Genomic DNA, 12758 nt, shown 5'->3' with positions numbered 1-12758 from the left:
TGTTCTCGTTGGGGGGAGTGAGGGAGGAGGACGAGATGGAGTCGGATCTGCCGCGAGTGGGCTTGTCGTGTTTGGGGAGTTGTGCGAATGTGTCGTGGGAGTAGGCGCGAAGGGGTGGTGGTGGGGGAGCAGCGGGGGCGGGTGGCGCGGTTTTGCGGGGGTGTCTGTACACACCTATCAGCAGACTGTTGTGAAACGCCAAGCAGCCGTATCGTTAGTCTCCCCAGCTTCCAAAAAAAAATTGACACGTCAACCCTTGTCCCAAAAAACCGACCTATAATCCATAAACTCCCACTTCCTCAACAACGCAACATCACTCCTTAACTGCGCCAAAACAGCCAACTTGGCGCGCTCGCCCATAATCAACCGTCTGGCGCCTCCAATCGCAATCAACCGCTGATAATCCACTTCCTTCAGGGTAATCTCACTTGGAAGGTTGGAAAACGATATGCTCCTATTCCCGCGACTGCTGCCGCTAGTGGTAGTATCCGACCCAGACGCGGCTGTGGAAGTCGACGAGTGGGAGCTAAACGGATTCCTGTTATGTGGGAGCCGCAACGCGCTGAGGTCGTCTGGTAAGGCTTGTCTACCGACATTAGAGCCCTTGAAATCGAATTTGGCGGCGATTTCTAGGTCGGTGTCGAACACGTGGGCCATCAGCACGACGGTGAAGCGGGTGCCGAGGGCGTCGTCGATCTGCGAGGATTGGTATTGCTGGTGGAGGTGTTTGCCTGAAGCGCCGAAACTGCGGCCGTTGGGGCCTGCACCGGAACTGTAGGATGCGGGGCCGTTGACGGTGGTGAGACGCTCGAATGTGTACAGGCCGAGATAGCGTGGGAGTAAAGTGCCTGGATTGTCTAAGATGTAGGAGATGTAGGCAGGGAGGAAACTCCGCAGGTTTTCCATTTCGGCGCCTCGAAGTGTTTTCAGAAGGTAGCGATTGTTGTGTGTCTCAAAGAACACTGGGAAACGAACAATAATCAGCCCGGGATTCGCGCTTCGCAAAGCGAACACGCCAGACACGATCACAACGTACCACTCTCACTTTTCCCGGCTGTCATTTCGACACTAAAAGCGCGGGCAAGACTCTCATTCAGTTCATCAAATGAGTACCCAAATAGCGTGCGCAACGCCTTGAACGGCAATGGAGCATGGTCGGTAAACCTAATCCGACCGAACCCCGGGATCGTCCACTCATGGGCATGGTCGGCCGCGAAATACGTCGCCGGTATGCTCGATCTCACAGGTGTGGGCGACGCAGGACTATTCCGGTGACCATCCTCCACCGCCGACGACGTGGACCTCCTGCCAAGTGGCATCGCGGACTGCGGTTTCCGCAATCTGGCACTCGGCGTCGATGTGGTTGAGGAGACGCTGTGCCTGCTGACGTTCTCCTCCGAGATGGCGTCATCGGTGTCAGCGTGGAAGGAGGCGCGGTTGGTGGCTTGCCCGATACTGAAATCGGAAAAGGATTTGGCGAGTTTTGTGCGGCGCGGCGCCTTGTTGTGCGCATCGTCCTTTTTGAAATCCTTTATCGGCGCAAGAATGTCGTCTGTAACGCCCGACTGCGTTTCGTGGGAACGGCTCTCCTCAAACGACACCTCCTGCCGGCTGCTGCTGTTGTCGAAGATATCCGACGCATGCCGGTGCGGACTGGAGTTTTTGGACGAAGGCAGCGCGGCCGTAATCTTACCCTCGTCAATAGACTTCTCCAGAATCTCCACAGCTGCTCGGGCTCCGCTGGCGCGACCGAGACTCGTCCGCTCCGTTTTGGGCTTCTTTGACGACTTCCGCCTCGTCCCGCCACTCGACATTGAAATGCTCTCATCAGCCAAGCTGCTGCGTGGCGGGGTCACAGATTCATCTTTCGGCCGTACTGCACTCGGCTCATCCCTTTGCTTCTCCTTATCCCCCAGCACGGCATCTTTGTGCACAGGTATCGCCGTCGTCGGATTCGAAAACGCCGGCACACTAGCCTGCCTCTGATGCCCACCCGCCCTCAACCCCCTGTACGTAAACAACTGCGCCTGCGGAATAACCTCCGGCGAGATCTCCACCAAATGCAGCATAGCCCTCACAGCGAGTCGACAGTGTCTCACTACGGGCGGTTCCCCGGTCTTGATTTTCGTCAGCGAGGGTGTTGGCGTGGTGCTGGTAGACGGGTCTGGCGGGAGGGGTTGCGGGATGTAGGAGCTGTCGTCGGCATCATCATAGGTTAGGTCGCAGTCGGGGTGCGGGTCGTAGTCCGGGATGGCGTCGTAGGCCGAGTATTGCCGGCGGCGGTACCAAGTTTTTATAAGCCTGCCGTATCAGGGAAGTTATACTGTCAGTCCTGACACTCGGACCTACAACACACTCCAAACGACGCTGCCTCGCCAGCACCGCCCCCTCCGTTCCTCACCTAAAGAAAATCTGCCCCAGAAGAATCACCACGCCGCCAACGACGACGCCGCGAGCGAATTGTCCTCCAACCTCAGCCATAAACACCAAGAACGGCGACACAGTGGACTGCGAGGCGTCTCCGCCCGGACCGTGCTCTACAGGCGGCATGCTTATTCAACGACGGATGCTGGCCAAACGGGAAATATCGAAGTTGGTGGCGTACTCCGTGGGAACTTTCGTAACGCCCGGTTTGCCTGCGTCCCGACAGCCCAGCCAGGTTATTTGCCCAACGGAGTATCGGCGATATTGGCAGTGCTCTGACGTCTATTCTATCAAGTAACTCCGCAGAAGGTAGTGTTGTTGCACCGGCTCTGGAGTCTCTATGTAGACCGTCGGAATTGTGGTGCAGACTGTTCGACCAGGAACGTAACTTTTTGAGAGGCAACTTTTTCCCAGCTGCGCCGTGCCGCCTGCGCAAACGGTCAACCAGAAAACGCGCGCCGCTGTTCCCCGCACAAGTCTCGACACCCAAGCAAGGCGTCTGTAGTACCAAAAGCATCCATGGAACTGTATGAACGATTACTGCCTATGATATTCTCGGCGGATCTAAACCTACGAGTATGTCTACATGCTACGATATTACAGTCGGTTCACATGCCTGACGAACAAACTCGTCGAAACTACCTTGCTACATTTAAAAAGCGAACTCAAGGAGCCTCCTCAACACCTCCAGCACCACCCTGGCCACCCATCATGCTCTGCGCCATACGCGCTATCTCCGGGTTGTTCATCATGTTGCGCATCGCGTCAGGGTCGCTCATCATGCTCTGCGCCCTGTAAAACGAGGACATGTGATACGTCAGTCACTCGTGATTCTGCTTCAGATCGAAAGGGTATAGGTCAAGCTTACATTTGCATCATGGCCGGGTTTTGGAGCATGGAGCTCATGGCGGGGTTGCTCATCATGCTTTGCGCTAGAAAAAGTTGATTTAGCAGTCAGTACCGGGGGACGATTTCAGAAGCCATAGGCTCCCCGCACCCACCCATCTGCATGAAGTTGGGGTTGCTCATCATCGACCCCAAATCGAGTCCACCAAGACCTCCAAGTCCGGAGAAGCCTGCTCCAGGAGCCCCACCGCCCGAGCGGGGTGTTGCTGAAGTAGCCCTGGGAGCGCTGGCTGCAGGCTCGCTGGCCTCATTGAGCCTTTGTTCCGCGGCCGCTTTTGTTGACTTGAGTGCGGCATTTCCGGGCTCAAGCTTAAGACCGCTTTCGCATGCGTCGCTGGCTTCTTGGTATTTGCCGAGGCAGAAGTAGGCTTGGCTGTGGTGGGGGCGACAGTGAGCTGTTTGTCCCTGCTTCCCTGGTGTCTGCCCTGACGCCGCCACTTACCCTAATCTGCTGAAAGCCTTGCCGTAAGTCGGGTCAATCTCCACAGCCTTCTTTGCGTCGGCAACCGCCTGCTCGTACTTTGTCGCTTGTGTGTATGCAGCGGCTCTGTTTTCGTACATTCCTTATCAATGATGCCATAGCGCGTGATTGATTGCATGTCATCCTCACCTGTTGGCGTAGTATACGGGGTTCTCAGCGTTCAGCTCAATGGCCTCCGAGTACAGCTTAATGGCTTGAGCATACTGCTTATTCGCCATCTCCTTGTTACCAGCAGCCTTCAGATCTTCAGCCTTCGCCTTGATAGAGTCCGCCGAAGGTCCGGAGTTAACAGAAGTATGGGCAGCCTTTTCATAAGAGTCTTGATCAGCAATCCTTCCTCAAACGCAAACCGATAATTTCCATTCGGAGATAGTCGCATACCTTCTCGGGAGCAGGAGCAGCCTCCTGGTTAGAAGAGGCCGCCTTCTGCTGTGTCGTCAGGAACACGTCAAAGATCTTTGGCAAAGTGGCGGGCTTGATAGAGAACTGAGACTTGTGCTTCTCATCGGACGGGTCTACGCCAAAAGCCTCGCCTATGCATTGTATGGCGACTATTTGAGGAGGTTCCAGATCAGTTCTGCGTCGGGGTTTCATGGACGAAGTCTGTTCAAGTTACCCACCTTCGATACCCTCAGCGTCGTCCTTGTTGATAGTCCCGTTTGCGATGGAGTCCGCGAGGAACTCAGTGATGGCGAAGGCCAGGCGTTTGTTTGCGTCGGACATTGTATGGGAGTGTTTTGAATAAGTGGTGTTGTGCAGGAAATGGAGTCCGTCGAAGGAGTCGAAGGGAGCGTCTTCTGGGACCGGCCGCGACGACGTCAGAATTGGAAGCCACGTTTGCTCTCCTGCATCAACCCCGACAACATGAAGAGAATGAACGAAACCACCGAGCCAGATCCAGCAGCGGCAGCAGCAGCAGCACAGCAAGACACACCAGCAGAGCCACCAAACAAGCGGCCAAGGGTAACTTGAAGGTTGCACTCTGATCACCCGTCTTCTCTCTTTTGAACTCATATCTCACGCCCGTTTTATCCTCCTCACAGACAAAGAAAACCCTCCCCCGGCAGAAAAACCGAAAAGACTTTGGTTCACATGAATCGAAGCCGATAACGAACGCTACTTACTACTTTGAACATGGTGGGAACGTCGCTAATGGGCGGGACATGTTATCACTTTTGTGGCATATCACTCACTACCCGACTTTTGGTGTGGTAGGGTTACGAAAAGTCGAGCCGTACCCGTTCGTCTACGAGACCTTCGTCAAAGGCCGATGGCAGAAGCGCCCGTTGATCGAGACCTTTGCCATTGAGTTCCAGGATAAACCGCGGGAATACTACGTAAGAGAAAGCGCTTTACATGTCCGTATTCATCGCATGCGGCGATGCTAATGTTTGGGCTATTTTACAATCGCAGGCGGAAGCGATCAAACGTGGCGATATCCTCATAAACAACCAACCCGTCACAACAGACTACATACCCCGCAACAACGATATACTTACGCACGCGATTCATCGACATGAGCCGCCTGTGACAGCGCAGAAGGTGGAACTTTTACGGGTGGATGAGGATCTGTTGGTGGTTAATAAACCGAGCTCGCTACCTGTGAGTAGAGGAACATGTTTTGCGGATGGCGATGAGTGGTGGTATTGATGTGTATGTGGGTTAGATCCATCCTACGGGCCGGTACCACCATAACACTGTCCTGCACATTCTGCGAAGTCCGGAGTTTGGCTTGGAGGAGTTGTACCGTAAGTGGCATGATTTCGCGCTTCTTCGTCGGTTGATTGTCTCTTTGACCGTTTGATTCCACCTCAGCCGTCAACAGACTAGACCGCCTAACCTCCGGCCTCTGCCTCATCGCCCGCACCAAAACGGCCGCGCAGAACCTAATGGCAGTCTTCCAGGACCGCACGGTCGAGAAGACGTACCTGTGTCGGGTTCGCGGGGTGTTTCCTGAGTACGTGCACCGCTTGATTCCCACTTCATTTCGTTGTTACAATGCATGGCGTTTAACACCGATGTGTGTAACTTTCAGGGAGGAAATCACATGCTCGGAACCCATCCTAACCATCTCCCCCAAACTCGGCATCAACGCTGTCTCGCCCGACGGCAAAGAATGTACAACCGTCTTCAAACGACTCTCCACCAACGGTCTTACCAGCGTCGTCGAATGTAAATACCCCACCAAATCTTCCACATTCCTGTATTCTATTAAACCTCACAAACAAATTACATTTCCTCCGCCAGGCAAACCGCTAACAGGCCGCACCCACCAAATACGCGTCCACCTGCAGTTCCTCGGACACCCGATCGCTAACGACCCGTTGTACTGTTGTGATGTCTGGGGGAAGGAGATGGGGAAGGGTGGGGTCGCCGCGGGTGACATCGACTCGATTGTGCGACAACTTGGTCCGCATGCATTTCCTGATTTGGCGCCTGTTTCCGCATCGGAGCCTGAAGATACCGCCCCACAACCACAACCACCTCAGCAACAAGAACAACAAGTAACCCGCACCTTCCCCCCCGCACCAGGCTGCACCGAATGCCTCCTCACCCGACGCGACCCCACCCCCGAACAACTTAGCATCTGGCTCCACAGCTGGCGATACGAATGGGACGGGAATATGTATGAGACACCGATACCCGAGTGGGCTCAGGAGGGGTTTAGTGGGGATAAAGTGTTGGAAGTGCGATTTTGGAAGTGGGGGGGAAAGTGGGATGGGAGGGCTGCTGGGGCGGTTGAGGAGGGGGAGGGGTAGATGGGAAGGGAGAGGGACGGCTGGGGAAACATGTACTGTACTGGACATCACGGCTTACACCCATTATAGATACATTCCCGCCTTGTTCGGTAAGGGATGCTACACTATGTGCTCACTAAACGTTTAGGGTTTTCTGCGAGACTACTGTTTTTACTATACTACTGGAACTTCTCAGAAGGAACTCGTTTCGTTCTACCCCCGTTTACCTCTCTCCACGCTCACTTTCCTTCCTGGTCGAGCTTAGTAACACGGCCCAAAAATGATCATCCCTTCATACATCAAACCCCGCTCTCACTCCCCGCACCCCTCTCACTCCCCGCACTCTCACTCACATTCCCCAACACCTTGTAAACCCCCCGCTGAGCACACTCCTCCCTCGGCTGGCCCCAGTACCCCGGCCGGTCCGGTTTCTGGATCCGCAGGTGCGTCGGCGTTGTGGAGACGATGTGCGGGGTTTTGCGGTCGATTAGGTCGTAGACTCGGAGTAAGCTGGAGGGAGCCGTAGGCGACCCACGGGGGGGACTGATAAGCGGGAGATGGAAAATATAGAACTTGGGGCGGGGGAAAGGAACGCATACCCGTCGAGGAGCTCTTCCTTGGTGTTGGCGGAGATGACCAGCTCGTTGTTTTTGGCGTCGTGGGATATTTTGATTTTGGCTTGTGTTGCGACCCGCCTAAACGAAAAACCTCAACATCAATCAACCCCGGGTAACTCAACCGAAACGATTTCACGATATGGGGACGTACTGCAATTCCGGCAATTTCTGCTTAATCCGAAAATCGAACGCCAACAGAAACTTATCCTCATACCCAAGGTCGGGCGTCTCGCTCGGCGCGGTCTGCGCGGCGGGCTTGCAGGTATCGAAGGCGGACCAGTCGGTGTCGTTTTCGGGGTTGGGGCGGAGGGAGTCGACCCAGAGGCCTGTTTCGGTGCCGGTGGTGGGGATGTGGGTGTGGGGTGGGGTGGTGGAGCGGTTGGGGACCGTGGGGCGGTAGATCTTTCCTTTGTTGGGTTCGTGGTTCTGGTCTTTCTTGCTTTTTTCGGGTTTCTCCAGGGTTTGGTCTTTCACATCCATAGTTTTGGTGGGGCCGGTGTCCGTCGTGGCCTGAACCGCATACTCGACAACAATCTCCTCTTCTTCATTATCCTCCCCACCCTCACTCTCCTCACTCGACGAGTAATCCCACTCATCAGGCGCCCTCGCCCTCCTCTGCGACGTGGTGGTGCTCGAAGGGGGTGAGGGGCTCGGCGTGTCCGCGATGATTCTCAAATTGTTCGCTTTGGGTTTGGTGGGCGTGGCGGCGGTGGGGTTGGGCGCGATGTAGATTGATACCGGTTTGGGTTTGGGTGAAGCTGCTTTTGGTGAAGTGGCGGATGGGGGATACGTGGAGCAGGAGTGCGAGAGGGTGGAGCTTGAGACCAAACATGTGATGCTGTTGCCGGTGGTGATGTTCTGCGCACCGTTGGACTTGAAGTTGTTGTTGGCGGTGGACTTGGAAGCAGCGGAAACAGTCAAGCCAGCCGAAGTGGGGCGAGAAGAGGCTCCTGAAGCGGTGCTGGTGCTGTCGTCGGCGACGGCCCAACCTGTGGTTCGGGCTGGCATTTTGTCGAGCGCTTTTTCTGGGGTGGGGTGTTTGTTGCGCGTTGCGGATGTGACTAGTGTGGGTACGAGTCAGGGAGGACTGGGGTGAGCGGGAATATATGTGGTGGGCAGTTGGGGATATCTGGAACGGGAGTGGATGGTTTGCCTCTGGTTTTGGAATAAGCCTCGACTGAGAAAACTTTATGGAGCGTTGTGGCACGTCTTCTGAGAGAAGTGAAGCCGCCCATGTCCGTCTGGTCGGGTGATGGAAAGGGTCTCGGGGACAGATTGCCTCTGACAGCACTGTCACTGATTCTTGACAGCTGCCTAGATACTGTCATTTTTCGGGATGTCGGGGACTGGAAGGAAGCTGCGTTAATGGACTCCGTTCGGAGGTTGCTTAGTAAGCTTCTCTATTTTTCTTCTCGAGTGAATAAATAACAGATAACCCTAGCTCCCTTTCCCTTTATCTCTTTTTCACTCGAGTGCACAGGTCCCCGAACGAAAACAGGCTAAGCGCACACTCCGTTCACAACATTGCACTCTCATTCTTCATAAAAACTCACCTAATTCATCGCTCTCGACACAGGTACGTTGAAATATGGGTTCCATGGTGATTTCCGTCTGAACGGAAAGGGGTTACTGGGCGCCGCTCTGAGCGAGAGGCAATCAGTTTGGGTTTTCACCCAGCGCATTGAGTCGCAAAACAAAGGAGACCTTGAACTCACGTTCGCTCTCCTCCCCGGGATAGTACACAGACTCACACGTGTGTTCTAACCAGCGGCATCATCACCATCATGGACGAAAACGACTCTCAGTACGACAATGACTCTCAGCACGACAACGGCACGCCGTCCCAGTCCGAACTCCGAGACGAGGAGACGTCTGAAAACCACGAGGAGGACGACGCTCAATCCCCTGAGCGCACCAGCCCTCGCCGCATGCCGAGCCTCCCCGCAAACCCTACAGCGGAGAAATTGCGGAATGGGAAGCGCATCTCGCTCACGCCGAGCAGGTTGTCGCCTCTCTTGAACGAGACAACCAGGCTGCCCTCATCGCCGACCTCGAACGAAAACGAGAAAGGCTTGCAGAACGCCATCACGCCGCAATTGCCCTGGCCAGGGAGCGCCGCAAGCGTACGCACGACGACATGTCCAATGCGCCCATCGGTCCCATCCCCAAACACCGCCTCGACGCAATTCACGCCAAAAAGGCGCCCGTTGTCCTCGCCCTGAAGCCCGGTGAGCTTCCCCCTCGCCCCCGGCTCCAGAAGACCATGTGGGACCCCAAACCGGACACGCAGCCGGTGTTCATTGCCATGAGCCAGCCGCTCCCCTCACTCCGCGACATTCAAGCGGCCGAGAAACCCAAAACCAAACGTCGTCGTCACGTCCCGCTTGCCCCGGGGGATGATGATGACGATAACGGGCCTGAAAACGGTGTCGGTTCGCACCATTCCGCTTCCGACTTCGAGTCCGACGCCGACGACACCCGCGTGCGCCTCCCGACCAGCCGGTCGGTGATCCCGCTCAACATGCACCTCGCCGATATCCTCCGCGACGAAGGCGTCGTGTCCGTCTCGACGCAGGAGGAGAATGAGAAGGAATTCCAACGTCGCATCCCCAAAGTTGACGTGTTGGACGCCTACTCCAGCAACATGAACTCCGGCACGCCCACAGACAATGTCCTCCATGCGCATTGCTCTCCCGCAGAGAAGGAGGCTTTCAAGAAGGTCAAGGCGAAACATGCCCCCCTCGTTCACCGCCACCTACGGGCCTTCAAGGAGCACGCTACCATCCTCTCCCTCCTCGGTCAATCAGCCGCGCCGGGGATGACGCAGGAACAACTCGTTTCCATCGTCCAACAGACCATGTCGGTCTGCGAGGCCACTACCCTGATTGCACGCGAAACGCTGACCAAGACAGTCCACGACGCCCAGAAGGCTGCGCTTGAAGCAGCGGGCTTCACCGCTACCACCGTCGACTCCATTCACAAACAATGCGCATTCGGCGCGAATAGGAAGCAGGAGCTCTTCGGCGAGTTCGACCAGATGCAGAAAATCGTCTCATCCCTCCAGGCCATGAAATCTCTTCGACCCCAGAAGGTTTTTGGCCCCCCCGGTACGCGCAGCGATCAGCGGAACCGGGGCAATTCCTCCTACGGCGATCGCAGGTCATCAACCCAACGGGGAGGGTTCCGCAGCAGCAGCCGCAGCACACGCAGCAGCGGATATCAAGGTCGTTCCCGCGGACAGGGCTATCGAGGCCGCGACGGCGGCCGCGGCGGGTCCCACAGTCATCAACGACACAATTCACCCGACGCAAAACACGAAAAACAGTAGAGGAATGCTCAACGGCGACGACGAACGCACCGGATATGCCGGATATGCCGGATATGCTGGATGCACCGGACCCAAAACCAATCCCTCTCACACAATTACCCTTCCCGAACGAGCCACGCATTCTTCAATGGCGCGCACAATGGACCCACTGGGTCAGCGGGCCGCACCTCAACGAGGGATGGTGTTCAATTCCGCCAGCCCAGGACGACGAGCATCCCCATCCCCATCCCCATCCCCGACCGTGGGTGTCGCGCGACGACCTCCTCTGGCTACTCCCGCTCCTACAACGAGTAGAACAAAGCAATGCAACGACACGGACGCAGTGGATGGAGTGGTTATTTCCTCACCCGCATCTCACCATACCTCCCGGCGGACGACTAAAGCACTTTGCCCGACACTGGAAGAGTTTCTCCATCAACGACGAGATCCTGAACATAGTCACGTACGGCGTCAAAACCAAATGGGCTCAATCCCCCAACAAATGCGACGTTACGCCGGCGAGTACCACCTCTCAACGACCGAGCGCGATCAACTAAAACTCAAACTCGACGACTGTCTCGCGAAAGGGATCATCGAGGACTGCACCGACGAGATGCGCGCTCACGGCCCGACTCTCCCGCCGGGGCACATCACCTCACCGGTCTTCATGGTATATCAACCCTCCCGCTCAAAATGGCGCCAGATTGTCGACTACACCGGCGTCAACGAGCAGAGCCCGACGGGGCACTTCAAAATGGAGACGGTAAAAACTGTGCAGGAAGTGATGGCAACGGCGAACTGGGCCAGTGGGACGGACCTCGCCGACGCCTACAACATCATCGCCAATCACCCCCGCGAACGGAACCGGCTAATGCTCCGCACCGGCGGACGCTACTACGGCGCGATAGCAATGCTTTTCGGACAGAATCACGCCCCCGAAGTCTTCACGAAAACGATGAAGGCCATCCTCAAGATAGTACCCCACAACGGGCACACCATTCTTGCGTGGGTCGACGATTTCCTCAACGTCGCGACAACGCAACTCCAATGCCTCGAAGGGATGCTGTTCACCCTGCGGTTAATGCAGCTCCTCGGTTGCATTTTCAAGTGGGCCAAATGCGACATCACCCCCTCGCAGACGACCCGCTACGTCGGCTGGGATTGGGACCTCACCCTCAAAACCATGCGCCTTCCTCCCGACAAACTCCGCACCATGATCCGGCTCCTCCGTCAAACCAGTCGCCGCACACGCATCCCCGCATGCCAGGTAGCCTGTGGCACATCCTCGGCAAGATTCAGGCCATCACGCCGGCAATTACGATAGCGAAAACGTTCTCTCAACCCCTCACCCGCGCGCTGCGAAGAGTAGTCCAGAAGAAGACCTTCGACTGGAAACGGGAAGCTCGTCATCCCCGCGCATTCTGCATGATTCCAACCCCGACCCGCACCCTCCTTCGCGAGTTCGCAAACAACCTCACTGCGTGGAATGGAAAGAGCTTGTTCACGACGGACGCAGACTACCGCATATTCGCCGACGCATCCCCGAACCACGGATGGGGCGGAAATTGCCAACATCCCCAAACCGGTCAGCTCATTCGCGTCCAGGAACTGTGGACACCCGTGCTCATTCAACGCTACTTTCCCGAGTTATTCTTCGCCGATCTTCAACGGGCCATTCGGCGGCAGAAGCTCGATCGCCTGGTCTCCAACAACGTCCTCGAAGCCATAGCTCAAGTCCGCACCGTCGACCTCCTTCACGAGTGACATGGTTTCGACTTCTCGAACGCCCACGTCATCCACATGACGGACAACACGCCGACAATGTTCTACTTCAACAAGGGCGGCGGCCGCGCGGATCGTCTTTCCCAGGTGATCGAGCACCTTCTCCTCCGCTACCAACACCAGAACACGACATGGCAAGCCCTTCACGTTCCGGGCAAAGAGAATGTGATCGCGGACTTGGATTCTCGCCAGCAGAACGATCGGAACGACTACCAGCTCAACCCGCGCATTCTCCGGCAGATTCAGGGCCGGTGGAAAGTGAATCACACAATGGAGCTGTTTGCGACGGGCACAAACCGCGATCACCGCATTCCGAACTACTGCACGTTGGACCCGCGAGACCCACAAGCATTCGCAGTCGACGCCTTGCAAATATCATGGAATCATCACCTATGCTACGCGAAACCGCCGTGGCTGCTCATTACGAGCATTGCCCGCAAGATCAGCGACGAGGAAGTGCACGACCTGACCCTTATAACACCGTTCTGGCCGTCGCACGCGGC

At 56.2% G+C, this 12758-nt stretch overlaps 6 protein-coding genes across 6 annotated transcripts; 2 read left to right on the top strand and 4 right to left on the bottom strand.

The window, feature by feature from the left end:
- Nucleotides 1–145: 145 nt before the first annotated feature.
- Nucleotides 146–2813, bottom strand: EV422DRAFT_118822 (uncharacterized protein). Its single transcript, XM_053064650.1, has 3 exons — nucleotides 2402–2813; nucleotides 1037–2301; nucleotides 146–962 (listed from the first exon to the last, which is right to left on the bottom strand). Exons 1-3 carry the CDS (start codon nucleotides 2548–2550, stop codon nucleotides 250–252), a joined length of 2127 nt encoding a protein of 708 aa, XP_052924033.1. The 5' UTR covers nucleotides 2551–2813; the 3' UTR covers nucleotides 146–249.
- A 111-nt stretch (nucleotides 2814–2924) lies between these two features.
- Nucleotides 2925–4581, bottom strand: EV422DRAFT_535206 (uncharacterized protein). The gene is made up of 7 exons (XM_053070728.1): nucleotides 4432–4581; nucleotides 4193–4362; nucleotides 3941–4116; nucleotides 3773–3877; nucleotides 3426–3703; nucleotides 3293–3356; nucleotides 2925–3216 (listed from the first exon to the last, which is right to left on the bottom strand). The coding sequence occupies exons 1-7, from the start codon at nucleotides 4532–4534 to the stop codon at nucleotides 3090–3092; spliced, it is 1023 nt and encodes a 340-aa protein (XP_052924032.1). The 5' UTR covers nucleotides 4535–4581; the 3' UTR covers nucleotides 2925–3089.
- A 393-nt stretch (nucleotides 4582–4974) lies between these two features.
- Nucleotides 4975–6570, top strand: EV422DRAFT_498153 (pseudouridine synthase; the record flags this gene model as incomplete). Its single annotated transcript, XM_053067994.1, has 6 exons — nucleotides 4975–5148; nucleotides 5225–5413; nucleotides 5478–5559; nucleotides 5627–5768; nucleotides 5847–5983; nucleotides 6059–6570. The coding sequence occupies 6 exons, from the start codon at nucleotides 4975–4977 to the stop codon at nucleotides 6568–6570; spliced, it is 1236 nt and encodes a 411-aa protein (XP_052924031.1).
- Nucleotides 6571–6848: 278 nt separating this feature from the next.
- Nucleotides 6849–8373, bottom strand: EV422DRAFT_621255 (uncharacterized protein; the record flags this gene model as incomplete). Its single annotated transcript, XM_053074131.1, has 3 exons — nucleotides 7318–8373; nucleotides 7149–7244; nucleotides 6849–7059 (listed from the first exon to the last, which is right to left on the bottom strand). Exons 1-3 carry the CDS (start codon nucleotides 8172–8174, stop codon nucleotides 6849–6851), a joined length of 1164 nt encoding a protein of 387 aa, XP_052924030.1. The 5' UTR covers nucleotides 8175–8373.
- A 225-nt stretch (nucleotides 8374–8598) lies between these two features.
- On the bottom strand, nucleotides 8599–9609 carry EV422DRAFT_535198 (uncharacterized protein; the record flags this gene model as incomplete). Its single annotated transcript, XM_053070727.1, has 5 exons — nucleotides 8599–8638; nucleotides 8672–8777; nucleotides 8932–9086; nucleotides 9116–9406; nucleotides 9494–9609. The coding sequence occupies 4 exons, from the start codon at nucleotides 9607–9609 to the stop codon at nucleotides 8725–8727; spliced, it is 615 nt and encodes a 204-aa protein (XP_052924029.1). The 3' UTR covers nucleotides 8599–8638; nucleotides 8672–8724.
- On the top strand, nucleotides 9556–10214 carry EV422DRAFT_535197 (uncharacterized protein; the record flags this gene model as incomplete). The annotated part of the gene is made up of 2 exons (XM_053070726.1): nucleotides 9556–9588; nucleotides 9682–10214. A coding segment is annotated over one exon (533 nt), but the record flags the coding sequence as incomplete, so codon positions are not given.
- Between the last annotated feature and the right edge of the window lie 2544 nt (nucleotides 10215–12758).

This window comes from Fimicolochytrium jonesii (genome assembly GCF_025526975.1).
Source record: "Fimicolochytrium jonesii strain JEL569 chromosome Unknown EV422scaffold_18, whole genome shotgun sequence".
Taxonomy (NCBI): Eukaryota; Fungi; Chytridiomycota; class Chytridiomycetes; order Spizellomycetales; family Powellomycetaceae; genus Fimicolochytrium; species Fimicolochytrium jonesii.
The sequence above is the reverse complement of the archived record's forward strand: the minus strand, read 5'-3'. Positions and strand labels throughout refer to the sequence as shown.